At 49.6% G+C, this 14,469-nt stretch overlaps 1 protein-coding gene across 1 annotated transcript in view; it reads right to left on the bottom strand.

The window, feature by feature from the left end:
- ADAM17 (ADAM metallopeptidase domain 17) overlaps nucleotides 1–14,469 on the bottom strand; it is a 578,388-nt gene that overhangs the window by 423,739 nt on the left and 140,180 nt on the right. Inside the window, exon 4 of the mRNA XM_078647824.1 lies at nucleotides 11,441–11,529. Within this exon, the coding sequence (XP_078503950.1) occupies nucleotides 11,441–11,529 (89 nt within the window). The remainder of the gene's footprint in view (nucleotides 1–11,440; nucleotides 11,530–14,469) is intronic.

Below are 14,469 nucleotides of genomic sequence, written 5' to 3'. Positions count from 1 at the left end.
CAGAGACAGGAGATAGAGAATATGGCGCGCCAGCAGGGGGGTCAGGCTGATCCGCTATTGGGGGATGATATTAGGCAGTGAGGGTCTACCTCTGGAACTCAGATGTGGTAGAGATCATCTGCGGGAGCAACCTAGTGGGATCTGTAGGGACGACAGCGTCCTCAAGGAGACGCAGGGTTCGAAGCCTAGTGGGCATGTGTCGCGCATGTTCCATTAAGCACAGATAGCGCACCAGGGGCCTCCAGACTGACTCGAAGCGAGTGTGACGCAACTGTAGCCGCACCGTGAGAAGCTCCATTGCCAAGACATGCCACAGCCTTACAAGCCAGGCAGCAATGGGAGGTGTTTAGCTCTTCTTCCAATACAAGGCTATGAGCTGTTTGGCCGCACCTAGCATTTGCAGCGTTATAATCCAGTCACTGCCGGTGAGGGCCTTGAGTGTCGGTGGTCTGACACCCAACAAGATCGTGTCTATGGCTTCAGGCAAGGGGACCCCAACACCCCCCGTATGTGGCTAAGGACCTCCTTCCAGGAGACAGTGAGGAGCGGGCATGTCCACCATACGTGCACAAAGTCCCCTGGCGCAGTTCGACACCTCCAGCACAGCGGCGAGACGTTGGGGAACATCTTCTGAAGGCGCAGGGGAGTGTAATACCATTGGGTTAAAAGTTTATAAGCATTTTCCCTCTGCGGTATGCTCCGATATACCTTGGGGATGTCTCTCCACACCGCTTCCCATTGCGAGGACGTAATGTCCGTATCGACCGCCATCTGCCATTGGCGCTGTTACGGGTGGGTGGGCGTGAGTGGCGGATGCTGCAGAATGTGATAAATCTGGGATACCAGCCGTTTCAGTCCCCCAAGGGTGCGCGCCAGACGCTCAAAGGGAGTGAAGGCGTGTGTGGCGGCTTGGTATGTATCGCCATCAGAGGCCCAATGTCGCAAATGGGCATATTGCAGCTGCGCAGTGGGCTGCAAGAGGAATTCCTCCCGACAGTGATCGAACGATTTAAATGACCCTCCGTCAAACAGGTCGCAGAGCACCCTACAGTCCCCTTGCGCCCAATTCTCAAATGCCCGGGTTTGATATGCCGGCGGGAAATGAGGGTTCGCCGCTATTGGGGTATGCGGGGACGGGAACGTGGTGAGACCCCTGGATACAGCAGTAGCGTCCCAAATATCCAGTACCGTTTTCGTAGGCACTGCAAGGTAGGCACTCCTGGAGCGGGCCGCTCGATGGAGCCACAAGCGGTACAAATGGGGGTGGTCCCAAATGGTACGCCCAGTCACCGCCCTGTCCATGTGCAGCCACCCTTTTTCACTTTCTCTCACCCCCCATTCTATCACGAATGGGAGGTGTGCAGCCCAGTAGTAGTGGACCAGGTTAGGGCAAGCTAGTCCTCCCCTGTCTCGCGGAGCCATGAGAATTTTATGAGCGAAACAGGGACGTTTGCCACCCCAAATGAAAGAGATGAGCTCGCGTTGCAGGCTGCGTATGCAGTGAAGCGGGATGGGAGTGGGAAGGCATTGGAACACGTAGAGAATTTTGGGGAGGATCGACATTTTTATAGCGTGAAGGCGGCCCAACCAGGACAACATAAGGGGCTTCCACCGCCGCAAGTCCTCCAGGACCTCCTTTCGGCAGGCACGCCAGTTGACTGAGGTCCAGTCATCTAGGGAGGGGGTCAGGGTGAGGCCCAGATATCTGATATGACGCTCAGCCCACTGGTAGGGCACAAGTTCCCTCAAGGCGGGTAGGTCCCTCACCGGGATGGTAAGATTAAGAGCCCAGGACTTGTCATGGTTGATCTTAAGGCCGGAAGCTTTCTCAAAGAGACAGAGCGTCCTATGGACAGCCGGCAAAGATTCTCGCGGGCGCGTGAGGGTAAGGATCAAGTCGTCCGCAAACGCCGCCACCTTGTGGTCCCGCCCACCGTGTGTTATCCCGTGAATGCCCGAGTCGCGCCGTATTAGCTCAGCGAGGGGTTCCACTGCAAGGGCGAATAAGAGGTGCGAGAGGGGACATCCCTGCCTAGTGCCCCTGTGGATCGTCAACGGCTGCGTTAAGTCTCCGTTGACCCGAATTCGGGCCTGGGGTCCTATGTATGGAGCCATGATCCTAGCAATCATCTTCGGACCCAGCCCGAGTTTTCGAAGGACCGCCCCGAGGAAGGCCCAGTTCACCCGATCGAACGCCTTCTCTGGGTCCAGGGAGAGAAGGCAGTCCGAGATATGCCAGTGTCGCACTTTCCCTACGAGGTGCGCAAGTTTGCGAACATTGTCCGCCCCCTGGCGATCACGGATAAATCCGACCTGATCGGGGTCCACAAGCTACTGCATATACGGGTCTAGGCGTTGAGCGAGGAGCTTAGTGTATATTTTGAGGTCCGTATTAAGCAAAGCGATAGGGCGGTAGGACGCACACAGTGTGGGGTCCTTCCCGGGCTTCGGTATTAATGCTATCTCGGCCATGCCCATGTCAGAGGATGGACCCACCTCTGCAGAGAAAGAGTTGTACAGCCGCAGGAGGTAAGGTCGAAGCTGAGTCTGAAATGTGCGATAGAAAGATAGGGGCAGGCCGTCTGGACCCGGTGTCTTCCCCAAAGGGAGGCCCTTAATCGCCGCCGAGACCTCATCCTCCGTAATGGGGCCTTCCAACACCGTTGCGTCCCCAGTTGGTATCGTCGGTCCTTCGTAGTCATCTAGGACGGCCGCCATCGCATCTACCAAGACAGGTTCCCTCCCATACAGGGAGGTATAATAGTCCACAAATGCAGCCTGCTTGGATTTCTCCGAGACCACTTTCAATCCGTCCTGCATTTGAATACTAGTTATGTGTGCCTTGGCAGCACGCGCTTGCAGCCATCCCGCCAGCAGTCGGCCCACCTTCAAAGTATTTTTGCTTCAGGGCCAAAAGGGCGCCCTTCGCCTTATTGGTGCGCAGGAGTCTGAGTTGCCCTCGAAGATTGGCCAATCTCCTCCTGGTGTCTCGCGACGACCGCTCCCGGTCCTGTCTCTCGGCCCTCTTAATGTCCTCTGCCAAGTCAGCTTCCAATTTGCAGGCTGCGCGCCTCCGTGCAATCGCCAGAGAGGTGATGTGTCCCCGAATCGTGGCCTTGAAGGCATCCCAGACCACCGGGAAAGACATATCCGGGGTGTCATTAGAGGCAGAGTAGGCGTCTATAGCTTCCCGAATGCTGTCCACATCGTCAGCGGCCGAAGAACGCCCGGTGGGAAAGACCAACGGGTGACACGCGCAGGGCGTGCCGCCGGAGCCTGGAGGGACATTTCCACATGGGCATGAGCCGACAGAGAAACGTCCGAGATGGAGGCTCCCAACGCGTCTCGAAGTATTGCCAGCGACGCAAAGAGGAAATCAATACGGGAGTAAGACCTATGGGAGTGTGAGTAGAATGAATAATCTCTTAGATCCGGATTATGGTAGCGCCACACGTCTATGAGGCACAGATCTGCAATTTGTTTGCGCAGTGCTGATGACATCGCCCCGGAGGCATTAGAGGCAGCACCACATCGATCCAGGTCTGGGTCCCACACTAGATTGAAGTCCCCCCCCAGTATCAGGTGTGGGTCTCCACAAGGTATCTGGTCCTTCAGAAGCTGCTGAAGATATCTGTCCTGCAACTGGTTAGGAGCGTACACGTTACATAAAGTGAACTTGCGCCCCCCCCACAAACACCGTGACTTTGAGGAAGCGCCCATCTTTACTCTTATAGGGTCTGGAGTCTCCCCGCCTGAAGCCAGCTCTGCATAATATGGCTACCCCCACAGTTTTAGTGCCCGCAGCCGCCCAGAACTGAAGAGGGTATTTGGGATGGGCCATGCGAAGCGTGTCGCCCTGTAGCAGGTGAGTTTCTTGGAGGTAAATAATATCGGGTTGCTGTTGGAGGAGATATCGCCAAATCTGCTTGCGCTTGTTAGGGGAGTTCAGGCCCTTAACGTTAAGTGACAAGACCTTCAGGGTTCCAGGCACAAGTGCAGCCATAGCAAGCGACAAACAGAATCCGCCTACGTTCCCCGCACCCACCAGCGCAGGGAGAGGCGCCCACAGGGGTCCATCAAAAGATCCGCCCCCCCCCTTCCAGAAGGCAGCCACCACCCCACCCCCGCCCCATCACCCGCCAGCCCAGAGGAAAGGAAAAGAGAGAAAGGCCAAGGGAGGAAAAGTAAAAGAAAGGAGAGGAAGAGAGAGAGCAGCAGGAGGCCAAACATGCTTCACGTTTACCAAGAACAACAACGGCCAACAGGGCCATTTCGAACTACCCCAGTCACCAGGCATCCTCTACCCGAGGGTTTGGACGCACACAGGAATGTCACTCCCTATGGGGTAGCACAGGGGGTATTCACAGGCAGGATAGGGGATCCCGACCCAGGTAGCCCCGCCGCTCAAATCGAGTCCAGGGGCATCACACAGCTGGGCAGTGCAGTTGGATATATCAGCGGCCATCGCTCAGGTCCTCATGGCGAACCAGTCGTTGTGCTACAGGGAGAGCCCCCACAGATCCGGGTCCACCGCGGAGCGGCAGCAGAGGGGATTCACACGCCGTAGGCAGGGGTAGCTGAGTCCCCAAGCGCAGGTCAGGGCAGGTCGTCGCAGGGGTGTAAGCCGCCTGCGTTACAAGGAGACTGAAGTCCTGGCCGGCGACTGCAGCAAGGCAAGGACGTCCAGGCGTCGCCAGGAGTGACTGTGGAGGCAGTACCACAGGGCAGGAAGCAGAGAGGCGCCCGACAGTGCCAAGAGAGGCCCCGGAAGAGGAAGTCCCAACGAGGTTCAGATCATGGGGTGGGCGGTTGGGAGGACCGGCCATCTCGGTCACCCTCCAAAGAGCGGATGTGCGCTATAATGACTTGCTTGGCCTGTGATGCGGATTTCTCATCCACCGGAGGAGATCGACGATATTTCCGAACCTTGGTCCAGTCCGGACGGGCAGGAATCCTCTCTCGTTGACGTGATCGTGACGGGCTGTGGGTCGGCGATTCCGGTAGCTTGAGAAGTTGCGCTGCCTCATGGTATGACCGAATGACCCTGTGCTTGTCCTCCCAGCGAAAGATGAGGGCAAAGGGGTGTCCCCACTGGTAGGCAATATTAAGTGCTCTCAGCTTCTCCGTGACAGGCCGAAAAGCTCGTCTCCGACGCAGGGTGTTAGGAGCCAGATCCTGAAAAATCTGTATTTTGTGGCCTCCGTAGGTGAGGTTGGGCTTGTCCCGGGCCGCTTTCAAGATAGCTTCCTTTTCCGTGAAGTAGTGCACCCGCGTCAGGATGTCTGGGAGGGGTCCCGCCCTACCCGCCGGGCCGTATACTCGGTGAGCGCGATCCAGAGTCGGGGGGGATGCATCGTCATCTCCCCAAACCTCAAGCAAGAGCTGCGCCACATAGGTCAAAATATCCGTCTCTTCCTCGTCCAGCTGAACGCCACGGATTCGGAGGTTGTTCCGACGGCTCCTGTTCTCAAGGTCCTCCTGTTTAACCTGCAGTTCAATATTCTGCTCTTCCAGGGCCGCCACTCTCTGCCACAGCTGTTCCTGGTCCTCCGTGCGCGCATCAACTAACTTCTCCAGCCCGTCCACTCTGTCGCCCAGCTCCGTCACCTCCTTGCGCATCTCCTTGACACATGTTTGCACCTCTGTGCGTAGGGAGCCTATTTCCGTCTTGAGATCAGACATGAAAGAGGCCATAAAGGCCTGGGTCACCGGTGGCGAGTCCGCAGTCGACTCCGTGGGCCCGTCGATCGGCGCCGCCGCTCCACTCTTGCCCCACATAGCCATCACCGACGTGTCTTTAGCCGTCGCCGTCGGGTCCTTGTTGCCTCCTTTGGACCGTGTCATGGTCAGGCCTACAGGGGAGGGCCACGTGCCCGTGTCGCTGCAAGCAAGCTGCAATCCCGTAGACGCAAGGGGTTAGTCAACAGGGGAAGCCTCGCCACCACAAGTCCTCCCACCTCTCTCTCAGCGTGTCAGATGGCAGCAGCTCAGTGGCTAGAGGCCGGGGCCCCCCGTCCACCACAGATCCCGGTGGAGGGCACGCCGAGGACCCAAAGCTATTCAGGCAGAGAACGGGGCCCAGCAGTACAAAGCGCTGTACAGAGCACCGCATTCAAGGCGGGGATGCTGCAAGTCGGGAGGCAAGATATGGGAGTGCTCACAGCATAAAGAACAGCATAGAGAAGCAACGCCCCAGGTGATGTAGTTCCCCTAGCTCCACTTGAAGGCGTTGAGACCCACACACCTCCACCCCTGAGGGCCCGGATCCAGTAGCACCAGCAGTCCCCCCGACCAGTTCCTCCACCCAAACAGGCCAAAGTCTGCGCCACCGCACCAAGGGCAGGGCTCTCGTGCGACAAGGCGTAGGGCACCCCGCAGTGGCAGGTAGTTCCTCCCTCCAACAGCCACCAGCACCCAGCAATAATTCCAAGCTTCTGTAGGGCCCTTACACCGCCCTCCAAGATCACACCACCAGGCAGGGAGGGTAGGCTGCAGTTAGTCCAGGCCCAGTCGAGCGCGACGGTGTACTGCCACCGGTCTCATGGATGTCGCGCTAGTCGGGGAGTATCCCAGGCCCCCGGGGCCTCAGGCCAATTCACACTCCTCACAAGGAAGGCCCACAGCACCCCACCATTCCGCACCATGCAGGCCGCCTCCCGAGTCCCCAGCCAAAGCAGTCCAGGACAGGCAAGGGGGCGGTCAGAGAGACAACAGGCTCCGTGAAGCTATGCAGTCCCCACTCCAGAGGTCTGTAGGGCTCCCACGCTCCCTCACCGGGTACGATGTCCAGATCAAGCCCAGGCCACAGGGGGGGAGGGGCGGGAGGCAACGGGTCGTATCCCGCCAACAACACTAGGGGCGAGGGGGCGCCCACCGCACTCAGCCGCACCCCCCAGCAAATGCACCTCACCTCCGCCCCTGCGCCAGTGTCATAGGGCTCCTCAGCTCAGCAACGACGGCGCCGGCCGTGTCCAGGCCTGTGCCTAAAATGGCGGTTGCAGCGCCACGCCGGGCCCATCGCGCCTCCACCGGCGATCCAGCTCTCAAAGCGGCCGCTGCTTCAGGTGTCTCCTCCAGTCACCGGGGGAGCCCGGACTCAATGCACGGCCACACCGCGGTCTCAGGGAAGGCCGGCGCCAAGGCTCGCCGCTCCCGCAGGCCCCTCCGCCACTCCCAGGGACAGTGCGCCTCAGAGTCCGGCGCCCGCCCCAGCCACAGGGCTCCGAATCTTCCTCCGGCCGGGACCGCCGGCAGCTGCTCCAAGTTGCAGCGCCGCAGCACTAGGGCAAAGCCAGCGTCCGGGCCGCTCCTCAGGACCCACCAGGTCGTCGCCAAGAGTCTCCCAGAGGAGGCCGCCCGGGTTCGGGCGAAGGGTCCCGCCTCCGGCCTCTCAATCAAAATGGCGGGAGCAACCACCAGCCGGGACCCCGCCGTCACACCGTCTCCTCGCAGTCCGCTTTCAGGGGCCCCGCCGTCGCTCACACTGTCCCCACACAGCCAGGGGCTCTCCTAGCTCCAGAGGTGTAAAGCAGCCCCAGGTTCCGCTCAAGATGGCTAAAACAGGCAGCGGGGCACTGGAGCTCGTCGGAGTCGCTGCTCACTCCATTGCCGCCGAAGCCACGCCCCGTGCCCTTCTATTAAGGAGAGGTTGATAAGAGTCTGCATGGGAGGAGACAGGTTTTTGGCCAGGGAAGGGAGAATCTTTGCAGGAATGTAATCAGCTGGAGAGCCGGATTTAATTGTATTAATCAATGATTCGACCTCCATTAATGAAATAGTAGGGAAGTTCTCTAATATCTGATTATCAGTAAGATTAGACTGATATGTAATCATTTGGGTCTCTGACATATCTCCTGCACCAATAATTTTTTCATAAATGAGCTCTATCTTTTGAGCAAGATAGAGAGCAGTTTCATTACATAGTAATTGAGTGGGGGCCTCTATACTATCACAGGCTTTGGGGTTAACAAAAGATTGAAGAATTTGTTATAGAGTTTTGGAGAAGTTGCCGGCCATGGCTAGCTGAGAGGTAATATACGATTTACGTGATGCTTTTATGTTTTTATGGTAGCTAGATAGGGCGGACTGAAATTGAGCCTTGTCAGTATCATTATGGGAAAAGCGCCACAATCTCTCCAGCTTCCTGCAGAGTTGTTTTCGAGCTCGCAGTTGGCTAGAGAACCAAACTGCCTGTGGTCTATTAGGAGGACTAGGTACATTTTTCAGAGGTGTAATATAGTCAATGGCTGTGGAGACTGCCGAATTATATTTGAACAGGGCTTTTATTATCTGATGTCAACATTTTTGGCCTCTGAAAAACAGCTTGAAAGTTCTCCTCTGTGACTTTCTTCCACTGTCTGCGGTAGGAATGAGTTTTTTGTTTGGTTATTTCTAAGTTGTAAATCTTCTCAAGATAATTTGTGATAGGGGTGATAATACAATCTGTCCTTTTCTACCCTAACATAGCTCTAAGAGACTGATCCGGGGATGTATTAGATGGGATTGATTCTACCATGTATGCTCCACTCACAATGTCATAATATGTAATGTGGATAATGACCGTAATCTGTTGTTCTTCTCACAGGTACATGGGTCCTCAGCTTGTTTGATTTTTGTCGTCTGTTATATATTCAATAAACAGAATTTGAAAAATAAAAAAAATATATAGCACTATACAAATTACTATACTTCCTCCAAAATACTCCATACTTCATCTCTTTATTTAAAAAACTGAAAGCAGAAATTTGTGCCCTGCTATGATTTGAGACTACAGAGGGGCTGCACCCCGGAAGGAACTGACATGAATACTGGGTTGCTGTGCAAGGTTACTGGCATAAACGTACTGTTCACACACTGGAAAAAAAATGAAATAAAAAGTCTTGAAAAAAATATCTACTATTGGGAGAATTAATAATATTAAAATGATGGAGCTTGTGCTATTGCTTCATAGAATAAAAATAGCATGCAAATATCAACGGACAGAAAAATCTCATCATCAAGAAATGTATTACAGGAAAAAAGCCACAGAATTTGAAAATCTGCCTAAAGCAAACAACTTTTCAGTAGGTTACGCTATTCTATCTAAACAAATTATTCACATTTTATGGGGTAACAAAAGTGAACATGCGAAGGCAATGTAAAATATAGGTGTGCAAAAATATTAAGATTTACAGTCGCTATATTTAAATATAAAACACTGTTCTACAATTGCCTAATTTTGTATTTATTTTTTATAAAAGTGAAGATGTTTCCAAATTTGCAACCAAGACACAAATTAGGAAAGTCTGAATATTTCAATCCTGGCATTTTTTTCTCAATTGCGATTCTGGGGCAGGCAGTGTGCTAATGCAAAGTCCTATGTTAGTAGGGCTGTAGAATTTAATAAAATATCTACTTGTCCATGGGACAGGTTGCTTCATAAATCTACTTGTCCTGTAACAAAATCCACTTGTCCCTTTGGTGTCATGTAGTGCGGTGACAAATTATGGATGCAATCTCATTATATAAGAGCTCTGATATAGCCTCTCTGATTATGCCAGGGCTCATACCATAGTATGAGTATAGTTTGAATACTTGCAATCCTCTTATGTTGCCACATTTCCGCAGATCTACATACTGGGGCTGAAGGTAGTGGTAAGCAATACTTCCATTGTTCGAATTTCATTTTGAGTCTGTGCAAACCTACTAACTTGCATGTTTTAAGGGTTTTCAACAATTCTTCTCTAATCTTTTCCCATACTGAGAAATATTGGAAATTTACTCCTGACAATGGCAGACGTAAACCTACTTCCAGAGTTGGGAAAAAAGCGGTTAGAGGGAAAGTGAACTTGAAAACACTCATAGTTTCGCATGAGCAAATCTACACATGCATATTTGCTCATGCTACAATGCAGTTCACAAATATTTTCTAGGAGTACTATTTCTCGTCCTACTTCTGTAAATTCTTGGGAATTCACAAAAGCCGTCTTGCTGCACTTAATGCAAGGACATACACCATGGGTGCACTTTTGAGACTTACAAAAACCATGCCAAAACAATTCACACATTGACAAAATTAAAAAGCTGATCACTAATTTCAGACCTACTGGCTTTGACAATGCTTGTTTAATTTTGTTTCACATAAGCTTATTGAAACTGTTTACACTGATTTACCATTATACATATTTCTGGGAAATATTAGCATGCATCAACACATGTTACTAAATGATGCTGCAAAGAAATGGTACCTGAAAGTTTACAGTTGTTCAGCAAAATGTTTTTGTTCCTGCTTTAATTTTTTATTAACATTTTATTTTGAAAGCAAAGAATCATCAATCTTGCGTTCAAACTTCTGCAAATATCTGAATCAAATCAGAGAGCATTCTGGGAGCATTATACATAGCTACATATTGCTAAATTTTGAAAACGTGTGTACACTTTTTTATACTGGAACCACTGTCAGTAGTGCAGTCAGAGCTTACAACATTTACGTAGGGCGCTCACCCTAATAATAAAGGCTCTCAATTAATGAACAATAAATACAAATTTGAACAGCATTAACATATGGACAAAAATATTACCTTAACTGCAGACAGTGCCCTTCCCTGATCCATAATGTGGTACTGCAAACTGGCAGCCAAAGGGTTTGTGCTGCAGGGGGTTGGGCATACTTGTCCCAAAGACAAAATACACAGGAAAACCTGTTGCCCTTGCCCCAAACAATATGTCCTGGGCGTTAGGCTACAGGAATTCCACATTCTTACCCATGGATTGATTTATACTTTCAGTGGTAAATTAATTGCACAGTGTAAACCAGCTGCAGAATGGACTGAGTGGTCATTCTGGAGAAAACTGCCTGTCCAGCAAGGTGTCACTGTGGTGAACAGTAGCTTTGCCACACTGGGACCCCAACTTTAATCCACTTAACAGAATAGTGTATAATACTTAAAGTTTGGTATGTTCATCACACCTTCAGCAACTTGGACAGCCAGTGGTGAAATTTATCGACTTCCAAGGAGAGTGATAAAACCTTAAAGGAATTCACAACGCAAGGAAGTATCACCACTTTACATCCCGCATATCTGCCCATCATCAATACCAACAAGTGAACACACAATGGATCTTTTTAGGTACCCCCAGCAGTCCACACTCCTGTGATTTCAGATTTCCATTATGTTCACAATCACTGTGTTCCATCATGACTTTTCAGAAACAAATCTTAACCACCTCGGTGAAGTTCTCTAATCATCAGATACGATTTGACGCATGATTTGAGGTCAACAAAAACTGCTACCTTCGATATGTTTCAAGTATTAATCTGAACCAAACTATATATCAAGATTGTACAAATAATAATACCATTGGTATTAGAGTGTAAATTCAGTCTAATGACATTAAGGAACAACTAAGAAATAAATGTTGTATTAACCAGGAGATAAGCCTAAATAAAACACAAGCTTACCTCTATGTTGTACTCCTCGCCATCTGTTTGGATTCGGACAGTGAAATCTCCTTCTCCTATGTGTGCAAATACTTTGGAACTGTGTTCACCTAAGGCACGAAATGAAGACAGATTGACATGGACTTTATCACAATATACTGCTTTCACAGAACCACCATATACCAATAAGTAGGAATTTCAATTTGGAATAGTTAATATTGCATAACTGGCATTGCTTGAATATTTAGACTTCTACCTCCTAAATGGTATTCACTTCCGATTAGTTATTATCTCACTATGGTCCCAGTACAATTTTAATAATTGTCAAACACAATAAAACATGTCAGGTCATAGGCAGATTTGGTCATAGTGAGCGCTGACCAACCAAACAAATCCAGCTGCCTACCATACCATTTGACCAGCAGGAACTTGAAGGGATTACAGAGTAACATGAAATGGACAAGACCATCTGAAGACCTTAAACCAATATATCACTATACGCCCAAAAAGTCTATTGATTACCTTAAGTAAAAAATCATCATTCAATTATTAGGAAACGTAAATGTATTGTTTGTGATTTATAGTGAAGAAATACAAGTGGCCCAACAAGTGTAGCCAACAAAATGGAGTATCACTTCAAAGAAAAATTGAACATTTGTAGCCACTCAAAGAGGGAAGAGAATTACAGAACTGTTCGTATCATTGTCAGTACCCTGATAGTCTCCACATCATTAGATGCTCTTGGTGGAAAATTAAATTGAAATGTGATTGAGAAAAAGTGAGCTAAAAAATGATGATAAAACAACACTGTATATCAGCCATATTTGAATAAGTAAATTAAAGCTACTTCAGAGTTAACCATGCATTACCATCAACAGCTCTATCAAATTACCTGGAATACTTAATCGGGAAAGGGATGTACTTGCATGTGTGTGAGCAGCATGTTGCCCATTATGTCACTAACTGAAATTAAACAGATCTATGAGACACTGACAATAAGTAAAGAGCTCCATAAAACATCACTAACCTCGAAAAAATACCAATGGAATAGAAAGTCTGGCATTTTTCTCCCCGAGGAGCATGAAAATAAAGTAATGCCCTAGCTGATCGAAACTTGTCAAAGCATTCATCACTTGCAAGTGTCCCTGTGTTCGAAGTACTGGGTAGGTTTGAAAAGTCCACTTCTCATTTCAAAGGAAACTTAGACAAGAAAGAGCAGAGGGAATATAGGAGACTGAAAGTAGAAACTAAATTAGATGTAGTGATGAAGAGAAAAGAGGAGCACATCAAAACAGAATGGGAGACTGAAAATCTAGTCAGATTTACAGGGCTGAGAATCCTGGTCTCCAAAATGAGGGCACACATGGCAAATCAAGCTACTTTTTCAGAATGGATCCAAAACTTTTTCTATCTGAAAGTCAAAAAGCATCCTCTATACCCTGATGTTTGCTATAGGATCAAATAAAAAAAAGTAGAATGGCCAGAAAAGTGAAGTGGATTGGACCCTTAGAAGATACTCTACCCTATAAGGAAAGTAAGATCTTTAGTTCATATCTTCTCCTCTTCCAACTTGTATTCAATCTCTAAAAAAATCTTTGCTATGCTCCATCTACTTTTCTACTTAAGTCTCCCTATCAGTTGTAGAGTGGCTAGCCGAGCAACTTGGCGGACACGTTCATGTAAAGTGCCGGTCCCAGACCCTTAATCCAACAATGCAATATTCTGCCCCTATAACTGAAATTGCTGACTACCCAACAGTGGAGCTTGGTCCAGGCGATGTTTCTTCAGTTTGGGTGGAAACTCAGAGGATAGGGTCTGGCCTGGGGTTGACATGAGGTGAAGCCATTCAGCGATCCAAATGTTGGCAGCTGTGACAGAGCCCATACAGAACTGAATGCAGCGGTACACGGCCAAGTCTAGGGGGCTGGAGTCTGTGCTGCAAGAGGCAACAAGACTGGTGAGCAAGAGACTCCTGGGGCCCGTGATGCCACTCCTCCAATCCAAAAAGTGCCTGGCCTCCTGAATAGCCGTGAAGTTGAGACTGGGCCGCATACATTTGTGCAGGGTCTGAGGCAGCGATGTGCTTCAAGAAGGCTCTCGTACGCAAGGAGCCAGCCAATCATGGTGCTTTCCTAACTGCTGATATATTCTGAAATATGTACAGTTAATTTACAAGCTATTTAAATGTTGTGTCTTACGAAAAGACTGACTATCCTATATCCTTTAATTTCTCACTCTTTACAATGTAAACTCATAGTCAGGAAAAAATGAGCAGCAATTTGTAAAAGGACATAAGCGGACACGTGACCTCTGACTTTGAGCTCACAGCAAACGTGACAAAATACAAAGAAGATTAAAAGGCATCATTAATTCTCATTCACTTTCTGAATGAACATAACACCGGTTCTTTACCAGCAGGAGCTCTCTCGCCAGAACAGGTCAGTAAGCTCTAAAAATAGCTTGCCCTGATAAAATCTGACTTGCCAAAGCAGAGTGGGTGATTACATTTTTTGAGGTTTCCAAGGCAGACTGAATAAATTCCCATCGTCAGTGCCTCAGGCAGCATCATCTGCTGGCTAATGGATGCGGGACAGCACGAGATGAGATTGTTTCAGACACAACACCAAAGGCCGCCTTGATCTTCCAAGCATCCAAGGCACACACTCTGTGCTGGAGACCCAAATAGAAGAAGTGGGTGTAGACTTGAATCTATAGCGGAAAGATTTACGAAATGCTATTGTTAAAGTCAGGGAGATCGAACACAGAAGACACCTCTGCACAGACACAAGTTTTACTGCAAAGTGTCACAAGGACTACCAACTCCCTTGAAGACTGAATTTAAGACGCAGAAGGACAAGCCCGGTGCAATAATCTCTGCACTGTGGAGATGCCAGAGGTATGAGAAGGAAACAATCCAGAGCAACACCTGAAATACTGGCTGTGCGTCCTAGTGAAACCTGAGAGCCAGTCCCTAATGCTATATTATAGAGAAGGCCCCTCGGGCACACTTGCAAAGACCATCCCCATGGGCCAATCACTGACAGGTTTTT

Source organism: Lissotriton helveticus, chromosome 6 (assembly GCF_964261635.1).
Source record: "Lissotriton helveticus chromosome 6, aLisHel1.1, whole genome shotgun sequence".
NCBI lineage: Eukaryota > Metazoa > Chordata > Amphibia > Caudata > Salamandridae > Lissotriton > Lissotriton helveticus.
Note: the sequence above shows the minus strand (reverse complement) of the source record. Positions and strands in the feature narration are given on the sequence as shown.